This window comes from Erithacus rubecula, assembly GCF_903797595.1.
Source record: "Erithacus rubecula genome assembly, chromosome: 5".
NCBI classification, from domain to species: Eukaryota; Metazoa; Chordata; class Aves; order Passeriformes; family Muscicapidae; genus Erithacus; species Erithacus rubecula.
In genome coordinates, this window is record NC_136687.1 from 25,443,449 (window position 1) to 25,455,573 (window position 12,125).

General features: G+C 44.9%; 2 protein-coding genes across 2 annotated transcripts in view; one reads left to right on the forward strand and one right to left on the reverse strand.

Annotated features, from left to right (window-relative positions):
• KIT (KIT proto-oncogene, receptor tyrosine kinase) overlaps positions 1-12,125 on the forward strand; it is a 59,264-nt gene that overhangs the window by 30,512 nt on the left and 16,627 nt on the right. The window contains exons 8-9 of the mRNA XM_079306162.1: positions 10,521-10,635; positions 11,831-12,024. Of these exons, the coding sequence (XP_079162288.1) occupies positions 10,521-10,635; positions 11,831-12,024 (309 nt within the window). The remainder of the gene's footprint in view (positions 1-10,520; positions 10,636-11,830; positions 12,025-12,125) is intronic.
• The window catches only part of KDR (kinase insert domain receptor), a 145,604-nt gene that overhangs the window by 30,289 nt on the left and 103,190 nt on the right, over positions 1-12,125 (reverse strand).

Consider the following 12,125-nt stretch of genomic DNA (forward strand, 5'->3'; position numbering starts at 1 on the left):
AAAAGATTAATGGAGCAAAATGTTGAACCAGAATTTTAATTTCTTTGAAGGAGTGGGAGAAATTGAAGGTTGCCTATAGTCTGGGCACAAGAACTAAAAAACCACTATCTCACAATTTTGGCATCATCAAGTGACAGTTCCCAATGCAGATCTCTGTGTTGCTGCTTTTGGGGCATGTGCTGCTTAATAAAAGCTGAAAATCCCTGTGGATCATGGTTAGGAAACCAGATCAGGAAGAGAGCAAAGAAGCAGAATGGGTAAGGCAAGAGGGAGCATTGACACTTTTGTTCTCCTGAATGGTTTGTCCATACAACCAGCAGCACTCAAGTCTGTTTCCTTCTTTCTTCAACTAGTGGTCTTGTAAGTAGCAAGATCAGTCTTGGGATGCTGTGAGGATGCTTAAGCAGACTCATAGAGCTCAGGTGATCATGCACTGTGGCCCTGGGTGGATTGCAGCCATTGCTAAAGCAATTGGATTTGATGCAGTTGACTCTAAAAGTTTCTTTTGGCATTTTGACTAAGCTCCTGTAAACATTTTTTCTCCTTGAAAAAAAGAGACAAATAGATTGGCCTTTCTAGGGGTTGTTCTTAACAAAAACAACTCCTAGAAAAGGGGTTTTCACTGGCTTGTAAAATGTTCATCATTACCTGTGGAGCACAAACTGCATGACACCACACCATATTATCCAAAATAGCAGAATAACTACCAAAGGTGAGTCATGTGTGGGTGGGTCAGATCCTGATCTGATGGTGTGTCCTCACCTGACATTGTTGTCAGGGACTTTGCATAAATTGGTTAGATGTAGCTTGTGATGTTTATATGTCTGGCTTGGGCTTGTAATCAGCAGAAAATAACCAAACAGGTAAAACAGGGTTCATAATCAGGAGAATGTCTTCATGTAAACAAATATCGCATTGAAGCATTTGCTGAAAGACATGAAAAACCCAGTGCAGAAGTACTTGCCTTGGATTTATACATATTTAGCAATTGCATATGCTAATTTGAAACAATACTAAATTGCTTTTCAAATAGTGTAGTAATTCATAATAAATGTGTAGAGGTAAGCAGCTCTAAAATTAGGAGCCAAAAAGAAAATTACACCTTGATAAGCAGCATACTGTACTCAGTTACAATTAAGAAACTGTAGAAATCTCCAGAGTGGCAAGGTATGGTGTATCTAGCAATTATCAGAGGAATCTTCCAACTAGTAACTAACTGAATTTAGTGCAAAATAATATCTCAGCTTAATTATAGTTACCAAAACATTATCTATGCAGTTGGGGCTCCTGCTGCAAAGAGAAAACTGGTATTATAGATTCCATGAAGCCAAGATCAGCTGTTTTCCTGTCATTGGACTGTGCAGTGAACAATGAGGAATCACCATGATACTGTAAAAAGATCTGTTCCAATCCAGAAAATGTAGCTCCAGCAGGAAAACTCTCTCTTTGTCTAGGATGACTGACAATACCTATTAAGTGTTGCTTTTTAGACATATACTTCGTTAACAATGAGGAAAGGGAAACTGGCAATAGAAAGCAATTAAACACAGAATTTCATTTTACAAAACATTGAATTAAAATAGGAGTGACCTCTTAAAAGTCATCTTTGATATATTCAGAATCAACATGAATAAAAGCTGAAAAGCAATTAATAAACTCAGTGAAATTAGAAGTTTAAGACATTAATACCTGATTACAGAAGGTGGTATGTATATATGCTGAGCAATGTAATAAAATGTTAAATATTTAAGGGGTTGAAGTCAGAACAGTTAGCAACATCTAGTCATTCGGAGTCTGTCTGATGGCAGGAGGGGTAATTAGACAGTGCAAGTCATAAAATCTAGCACAGTAAAATCCCTTTTAAAAAGAAGATGCACAGTGACAGCTTGGCATCTGTTTGTGAAAGCCAGTCCATCTTTGCTCCAGCATCCCCTCAAGTACCCACACTGGTGGCTGGGGAAGGTGCTCTGGTGCCAGGAAGGGGTGCAGGTGCTGAGAGCATGCATGGCCTGAGCTGGCAGTGGGGATTGCAGTAGCAGCTGTCTCAGTCCCCTTGGCTACTGGCATGGGGGCTCTTTGCTGCCTCAAGGGAAATGCATCCCTTAATATCTCTGAGCCAGGGGGGCTTGGGAGCCCTCAGTGCTGGTGGGGAGAGGCTGATGGTGCTAATTGCTAATCAAAGTGCTTCACCAAGCGCGTGACAGACAGAGATGCTCTTAGGTCAGCACTTCTCAGAGGCTGCTGCAGCTCAGCTTCCCTTGGCACCGAGACTGGACCACTCTGCCTGCGCTGCATAGCCTGTCATCTCCTTCCACTCCTGCAGGATGAGTCCATGTGGGCTCCTGGCCACACAGACAGGCTTTTGTTACACTAGGTTTTTACAATGGAAAGAGCCTAACTAATATGGGCATTTTTGTTTCCTTCACTCAGCTTTAGATGTTATGTGCAGACCAACTCTGGCACAGTATATTTTCCAGGGCTTAATGCACAGATACCTCTTAAATGTGACTTCTCAGTTCTCTTATTTCTCAAGCTACATTGTGATGTTGCCTAAAACACAGCATATACCTAAACAAATGGCACATGGGTTGTAGTTTAGCTAATTACAATTCCACAATCCAGCCATTTTGATTGGAATTTCAGAAATGTGAATTAAATATATTCTGTGAGTATCGAGACTGGGTGAGAGGCTGTGTGCCCTCAGAAAGTTCCTCACCAAGTGAGTAATGCGCAAAATCAGTCTCAACATTTTGCAGCAATGTTTAGTTCTTGGTGTTTTGCATAAAACACAACATGCGGATTTAGCAATGAAAGAACATTTGGTTCCTGTAACATGAGTCACATGAGGAGGTGGTATGTGATTGAGGATATACGTGTGCTTTGTTGACTCTAATTTAATCAGTGAGTAGAATATTCATTATCAACTGTCCAAGTTTGGGACAAATTTTAGGAAAAAGACCTCCAAAGGGTCCCCTCCCCCCCTTACAATTCCTTCCTTCACCAAGCTCGGAAAGAATTTTCTTCAGGGGAAAGTGGAAAAAACTTTTTTATTAACAAAATACAAAAGAAACACTTCCCAGCACAGACCCAGATTGAGATGAACTCGGCAGATCTTCGCCGGGAAGGGCAGCAGAGCTTCTTTGGCAGACTTCCAGAGGTGGTCTCCGAAGTTCAGATCCGTTTCCTCTGGAGCTGGTGCAAATCTTAGGGATGGGGGGGGGAAGGGAGAGGGGCAGTTTAGGCAGCCGGGGGGGGGGGAAAAGCAGCTGAAGCAGTGGAGGGAAGGGGGGCAGCCGAAGCAGCAGCAAAAGCAGCAGCAGAAGCAGCAGCGAAAGCAGCGGCAAAAAGCCCCAAAAGCCGAAAAACACCCGGCTAGATAAAACAGCCCAGGGGAGGGGCCGGCAGCTCCATGGTGGGGGGTAGGGAGAGGAGCTAGTCAAAACATAACCCATAACATTCCACCCCTTATCCCATATCGTGATCATTGACACACGATTGGGATACACACTTACTAGGCACAAACTTTCTCTGACTTGCTCAAAACCTTCAACACTTACACATCTCCTCCTTCTCACTTGCTCAGGCCTTTGTCACTTACACATTTCCTTCTATGCATAAAATCTGGCATACAATGGTAGTGGCACTCAACAATAATATTTGTGTACAACTTTATCCTATAATCAGATCTCCCTGAGGTACACAGCAGGTTGTTCCATCCTTCTGCATAATCCACCAAGTACATCCTGGTCCTTGAGCAAAGGCAATCCCACGAATGTGTTTGCCTGTACTCGAGACAGGATGAATCCATACTGTCTTTCCTAGCAACCCTCTAACATGGGCCACTGGGACTTTGTCTCTGTCTACTACATTAAGGCACTCAGACTGGGCGGGACCTGCTCGGTTGGTGGAACCAAGTGGCTTTTGCCAGGTGCTGCTCCCAGTTTTGTAGAGATCCCCCACCCAATGCCTTTAATGTGGTTTTCAACAATCCATTGTACCTCTCCACTTTACCTGCAGCTGGTGCATGGTAAGGGATATGGTACACCCACTCAATACCATGTTCCCTAGCCCAGGTGTTGACAAGCTTATTTTTGAAATGAGTCCCATTGTCTGACTCAATTCTCTCAGGCGTACCATGCCTCCAAAGGACCTGCTTTTCCAGGCCCAGGATGGTGTTGCGAGCAGTGGCATGGGACACAGGGTAGGTCTCCAACCATCCGGTGGTGGCTTCTACCATGGTCAGCACATAACGTTTTCCCTGGCGGGTCTGAGGCAGTGTGATGTAATCAATCTGCCAGGCCTCCCCATACTTGTATTTGGACCACCGTCCACCACACCAGAGGGGTTTTACTCGCTTGGCCTGCTTGATGGCAGCGTAAGTGTCACAGTCATGAATGACTTGGGTAATGCTGTCCATGGTAAGATCCACCCCTCGGTCTCGTGCCCACTTATAGGTGGCATCCCTACCCTGATGGCCTGAGGCATCATGGGCCCATCGAGCCAGGAACAACTCTCCCTTATGTTCCCAATCTAAGTCTATCTTTGAGACCTCTATCTGTGCAGCCTGATCTACCTGCTTGTTGTGCCTGTGTTCTTCATTAGCCCGACTCTTGGGAACATGGGCATCCACATGACGGACTTTCACGGGGAGCTTCTCTACCCGAGTGGCAATGTCTTTCCACTCATCAGCAGCCCAGATTGGTTTTCCTCTACGTTGCCAGTCAGCCTTTTTCCACCTTTCCAGCCAACCCCACAGAGCATTGGCTACCATCCACGAATCAGTGTAAAGGTAGAGCTTTGGCCATTTCTCTCTCTCAGCAATGTCCAAGGCCAGCTGAACAGCTTTGAGTTCAGCAAGTTGACTCGATCCACCTTCTCCTTCGGTAGCTTGTGCAACCTGTCGTGTGGGGCTCCCTACGGCAGCTTTCCACTTCCAGTTCATCCCCACAATGCGGCAGGAACCGTCGGTGAAAAGGGCGTAGCGTGTTTCATCTGCTGGCAGCTGGTTGTACGGTGGAGCTTCTTCAGCCCGGGTCACTTGCTTCTGCTCCTCCTCATCAGCGAGACCAAAATCTTCACCTTCTGGCCAGTTCGTGATTATCTCCAAAATCCCAGGGCGATTTGGGTTACCAATACGGGCGCGCTGCGTGATGAGGGCAATCCACTTGCTCCATGTGGCGTCGGTGGCGTGGTGAGTAGAGGGAATCTTTCCTTTAAACATCCACCCCAGCACTGGCAGTCGAGGTGCCAGGAGAAGTTGTGCTTCTGTGCCGATCACCTCTGAAGCAGCTTGAACTCCTTCATAGGCAGCCAAGATTTCCTTCTCTGTGGGAGTGTAGTTGGCTTCGGACCCTCTGTAGCTTCTGCTCCAGAATCCCAGGGGTCGGCCTCGGGTCTCACCAGGCACCTTCTGCCACAGGCTCCAAGACAAACCATGGCTCCCAGCTGCTGAGTAAAGTATGTTCTTCACATCTGGTCCCCTCCTAACTGGGCCAAGGGCTACTGCATGGGCAATCTCCTGTTTAATCTGAGCAAAGGCTTGCTGCTGTTCAGGGCCCCAGTGGAAATCGTTCTTCTTGCGGGTAATAAGGTAAAGAGGGCTCACAATCTGGCTGTACTCAGGAATGTGCATTCTCCAAAAACCGATGGCACCTAGAAAAGCTTGTGTCTCCTTCTTGTTAGTAGGTGGGGACATAGCTGTAATCTTGTTAATAACATCAGTAGGAATCTGACGCCGTCCATCTTGCCACTTCACTCCCAGGAACTGAATCTCCCGAGCAGGTCCTTTAACTTTACTCTTCTTGATGGCGAAGCCGGCTTCCAGGAGAATTTGAATAATTTTTTCTCCTTTCTCAAACACTTCCGCTGCTGTGTTTCCCCATACGATGATATCATCAATATATTGTAGATGTTCCGGAGCTTCACCCTTTTCCAGTGCAGTCTGGATCAGTCCATGACAGATGGTAGGACTGTGCTTCCACCCCTGGGGCAGTCGGTTCCAGGTGTACTGCACGCCCCTCCAGGTGAAAGCAAACTGAGGCCTGCACTCTGATGCCAAAGGAATGGAGAAAAATGCATTTGCTATGTCAATGGTGGCATACCACCTTGCTGCCTTGGACTCCAGCTCGTACTGGAGTTCCAGCATGTCCAGCACGGCAGCGCTCAGCGGTGGAGTCACTTCATTCAATGCCTGATAGTCCACAGTCAGTCTCCATTCCCCATCAGATTTACGCACAGGCCAAATGGGGCTGTTGAAGGGTGAGTGGGTTTTACTAACCACCCCTTGGCTCTCCAGCTCTCGGATCATCTTATGAATAGGAATCACAGCATCTCGAGTTGTTCTGTACTGCCGGCGGTGCACTATTGAAGTGGCAATTGGTACTCGTTGTTCTTCTCCCTGCAGAAGTCCTACTGTAATTGGATTGTCCGATAGTCCAGGCAAGGTGTTCAATTGTCGAATATGCTCTGCCATCACAGTTGCAATTCCAAATGCCCATCTTAGTCCTTTTGAGTCCTTAAAATACCCACTCCGAAGGTAGTCTATGCCCAAAATACATGGGGCCTCTGGACCAGTCACAATAAGATGTTTCTTCCAATCCTTTCCAGTTAAACTCACTTCCGCTTCCACCAGGGTGAAGTCCTGCGATCCACCTGTCACACCAGCAATTGAAACAGATTCTGCTCCCATGTGTCTTGATGGAAGTATCGTACACTGTGCACCTGTATCCACTAAAGCTTTATATTTCCATGGTTTCGAAGTGCCAGGCCATCGAATCCACACAGTCCAAAAAACACAATTTTCCCTCGCCTCACCCTAGCTAGAGGCAGGGCCCCTCTAAGCCTGTTTCTCCTTCTTTTCTGGGGCATACATCTTAGAAGTTCCCTCAAGAGGATCAGACATGTCATTATCAGTATCACGTTCAGCACTTTGGCTGCGAGAGACAGGAGCGGCTTTCCTTCTGGTGGAACTTCCTCTTTCAATCTTTCCTTCCTTCAAATCCCGCACTCGTTTTGCCAGAGCAGCCGTAGGCTTCCCATCCCATCTTCTCATGTTCTCTCCAGAATCTCGCAAGAAAAACCACAATTCAGCTCGGGGAGTGTACCTCCTCTCCCAACTGGGGGAACGTCTGAGTTGGGTACCAGGGTCTCTAATCTGTACAGCTGAAATTTGGAGGAGGTCCTCCTTAATCTCCTCCCTGAGTTTCCGATGATTTTTCTCTATTTTATCTTCTAAGTCTCGCAAGCGTGTTTCCACAGCTGCAATTCTAGCATGAGTCGGGCCATGTACTGCATCCGCATATGCACGAAGCTTCTTTGCCATATCGAGTACTGTCTCATACACCTCATCTCTCTTCATTATCGCTAGGGCAGACGCATATTCAGGTGGCCCAAGCCGCACAAGTTTTCTCCACATCACCAGTGTACTTGGTACCAAGTCTGGATTTCTAGTTGTTACGTCATCCGAAAAAATAATTTCTGCTACTGCCATTTCCCTGAGGCGTTGGACCCCCTGCTCTATGGTTTTCCATCGGGTCTGCTGCACATATAAGTCATCTGCACAGAGATATCTTTGTGCCACGCTATCCAGGACCCGTGCCCAAAGGCTTTGAGGGTTAGCTCCCCTCATCACACCTTGGTCGATAACAGGATCATGAGACAGAGACCCCAAATGTCTCACCTCAGAGCCATCCAAAACCGTGGCCTCCCCTGCTGCATCCCAGAGACGAACCAGCCAGCTAATAATAGATTCATCAGGTCTCCGGGTGTAATCTTTTCTTAAACCACGAAGATCCTTCAGGGAAAGGGATTCATTATTAGTCTCTGCTCTTCCATTACTTGTTTTAACTCCTGATTTTACATCAGGAGGTGTTGAAGGTCCCTCTCCAGCATCATCATCATCATCATCTTCCACTAGCCTATCAGTCTTCTTGGTGCATTTCCCACTTCTCGTACTAGTAGCCACAGCCATTGGTTGGGGCTTGTTCTCCAGTTTAGCTGCTGGGTTTCGGCCTAGGGGGTTGGCTGCAACTTGAGTCACTGGGATAGGGGATAATTTATCTCCCTGTTCCCTCTCCTCTGTCTCCTGCTCTATCGTGCCTAGCAGGGTACGATATGCATGTGCCAGGGCCCAGCTCACTGCAATAATCCTTTTCTCTTTAGAACCATCCTGACACTTCCCCTTTAAGTACCTTGCAACCTCAATCGGATTTTGAATCTGTTCTGATGGGAATTCCCAAATTATGGGGTCAGAAAACTCCTTTAAAATCTGGCCCATTTTCTCCCATTTGCCATTCCACTCAAGATTCCTCCTGCCCAGCTTGACTCCCAAATCAGGAGTCCTCCCAGCCCCTTTAGAAATCTCGGCCTTAATTTTGTATAAACTGCAAATGGTGCGACAAAGACTTAACTAATTAACTGCCTAAAAGATAATGTCCTTAATATTCAGGGAGGTCTGAATATTTTCTAATACAGATGTAACTAATTCAGAGGAGAGGAAAGGAAATAAAGGCAGAAAATCCTCTTTTCCTGCTTCTCCTCTAAGAAATAACACAAGCCATGATTTATATATTCCTGAAGCCGATTCTAACATTCTTATAAATCTCTTATATGCCATTATCACCAAGCCTAGCCCGATGAGTATTTTGGTTAATACCCCTTTAATACAAAAACTTCGTATTAAAGAGAGCACCGGAGCTATCTCTGGATAGGTAAACAAGCCCAACGACCACAACGGTATTAACACTTCAAAGAAACTTAATAACCACCCATACAGGCAGGCTCCCACAACAAAAGACATTCTGGAGTCAATAGACATACCAATACCAACAGTTGAAAACAAAATATTATTAGAATAAAGTTTTTTCCACTTTTCTGGTTTCCCCGTACGGGCCACCAAATTAATTTGTCCAAGTTTGGGACAAATTTTAGGAAAAAGACCTCCAAAGGGTCCCCTTCCCCCCTTACAATTCCTTCCTTCACCAAGCTCAGAAAGAATTTTCTTCAGGGGAGTGGAAAAAACTTTTTTATTAACAAAATACAAAAGAAACACTTCCCAGCACAGACCCAGATTGAGATGAACTCGGCAGATCTTCGCCGGGAAGGGCAGCAGAGCTTCTTTGGCAGACTTCCAGAGGTGGTCTCCGAAGTTCAGATCCGTTTCCTCTGGAGCCGGTGCAAATCTTAGGGATGGGGGGGGAAGGGAGAGGGGCAGTTTAGGCAGCCGGGGAGGGGGGGAAAAGCAGCTGAAGCAGTGGAGGGAAGGGGGGCAGCCGAAGCAGCAGCAAAAGCAGCAGCAGAAGCAGCAGCGAAAAGCCCCAAAAGCCGAAAAACACCCGGCTAGATAAAACAGCCCAGGGGAGGGGCCGGCAGCTCCATGGTGGGGGGTAGGGAGAGGAGCTAGTCAAAACATAACCCATAACATTAACTAACCCTGTGCAGTCTTTGTACATGGGTTTTATCTGAAATAAATCTATGTTTTCCCACTGCAGTCTATATAGCTTCAGTACTTTCTAGAAGTAGGAGTTCATCTTACATTTCTGTAAAGCTGTATTAACTGATAATGGGCTCTTAACTTGTATGTGTCGGGTGAGCAGCATCATTGCAATGTAGTCTTTCATAGTTATTAACTTCTGTTTAGGTAATTTTGCAAGGAAGATAAGGTTGTTAAGGGAAGTAAGGTCACTAATTCCAGTTTCATCAGGAAAAAGCCTTGCTGTGTTTGTGGTACTCTTGGCTGTAGCCTATGACATTGCACTAATGACTCTGAAATCCATGTGACTGCACTGGTTTCTTGCCCTACTTGAAACAGGGCCTTCTAAACCAACTGCAGGACTAACTCCTGTGCAGGACATGACAGAAAGCACTGGCTGGATGAATTGCTTTCTAAACTACCAGAGCAATCACAAATTCTCATTTACATTCAGCCAAGTGTTGGCTTCCTCTACCAACAGTGTTTCAGAGAATCAGGCAGCTGGGCAGTTCAGTATCTTAGGGGGATGTACGTCCTCTGTCAGGACATACACTGCACTGGTTGTCTTGCACTGTAGTTCCTTTCCTGGCTGCAGTGGTAATTGAATACACAGGGCAGATGTAGAAGGGATGTGGTTTTACAGGTATAGTACACTCTTAACTGGGAAGAAACTGTCCTTTTTGCACATGGGTAAAGCTGTGCTGTGCAGGAATGGGAGCTTTGCTGTTGTTCCAAGCACAGACTTCTTTGGGTTGTTTAAGCTCTTATCTTTGCTGGTTTAGGATCTTTCATCAAATCAAATACTGAGGGGAGATGAGGTATTCTTCTAACATCCAGCACAAGCATTCAGTGTAGAACTAATATTTTCACAGATATTCAATTTTTGGAGGACACCAGTTCAGACCCAGACATCCTTGAGCATGAGAAGGTCTTGCTCTTCTGATTGATTCTATGGCGTATGAGGCACTCAGGCTGCTGGTGTGAAGAGCAAATAGTGTAAATTCTATGTTCCCCTGATGGATTTTTTTTCAATTGCTTTTCTTTATTGCAGCAAAACCTGAGATACTCACTCTGGATATACTCAGCAATGGTGTTCTCCAGTGCGTAGCAGCTGGATTCCCAGCTCCTACCATATACTGGTACTTCTGCCCAGGAACTGAACAGAGGTAAGTTAAGTAAACAAGAGTCTCCAAAGATTATTTTAGGTGCAACACATCCAATTGCTAATTACAAATTAAGAACATGAAATGACTTGGCAATAGTTATATTCAAATGTTTCATGATGGTTTTCATCCTTTTTGGCATTGCATTATTTGCAGTAGTTTGTGAGAAGGCAGGGATACATTTCATTTTTCTCCCTTGTATCCTGTCCTTGAAAGGGGAATAACCAACACTTTCTGCTATGTAAAAGACAAAATTTCTGCTGCAAGCTAGTTATGGCTTTTATCAGCTTACAAATGACAGATGTTCTATATGCAGTTTCACAGAATGGCAATCACAGAATCCCTTTCAAATATGGCTGTTATAATTTGTTTTATTGTGTAATTAAGTAATTTTTCCAGACATAATGTAATTAGATTTCAGTTCACATGAAACATATGACAAGTAAACACGTCCAGTGTTGTTGTGAGTAAAGTCGGATGTTTTAAAAACTAGGTGTTTATAAGAAGATTCTTGAGTTCCACTGTGAAGTGAGTGAGCATTTATGAAGCAGATTTTAGAGTTTTGCTTTACTTCCCCCATGGTTATAGATATCATAGTAGCAATAATGGATCTATAGTAATGGGTCTTCTCCCCACTGCTATAATTTGTTTTATGTCTAAAATAATTGTTATTTACTTAATGGTTTTTAATAGTACCTTTTAAAAAATATTAAGTGTGTGCTCATGTAGTAAATGTGTGACATATGAAGGAGAAGCAACATATTGAGAGAAAAGAACTGGCTATTTTCTGACTGCATATAAGCTTAATGGTGTTTATGTATGTAATGGACTTCTTTTGTGTTGTAATAAGATGGTGCTTGGGGAACATTTTCAGAAGTGAGTAGTAGACCACAACTGCTTGACAAGTAATTGAAAATTCATGTTGAATGGTATAAAACCCATAGAGAAGTTACAGACCTGTAGGTATGTCTGACCAAAAGCAAATGCAAAGACATCATGGTCTGCAGCTGGGCCATGCTAGGTGTGGGTATCCATTTCTCCCACTGCATACCAGACCATGAGACACCATGAGCAGGCTGTTTCAGGGCTAACATCTTCCTGAGTTGAATCCCTTTGTAGACCAGAATTGTTCAGTTCTCTCTTGGTCTGGCATTTCAGGCAGCAGTCCATTGCAGGTAACTCAGTATTGTTTCTCCAGGTGTTTTGATTCACCAACAATATCCCCCATGGATGTCAAAATCAGTTACACGAATTCATCAGCGCCGTCGTTTGAACGAATCCTGGTTGAAAGCACCATTAACGCCAGCATGTTCAGGAGCACTGGCACTGTGTGCTGTGAGGCCTCCAGCAATGGGGACAGGAGCTCTGCTTTCTTCAACTTTGCTATTAAAGGTAACATCTTCAAAACATAGGTGGTGTTGGCTCTTTCTGGAACAGGATTTTAAGGGGTTTTTGCTGTGAGAACATTTACGGTGCTGTGGCTGAGCACATGA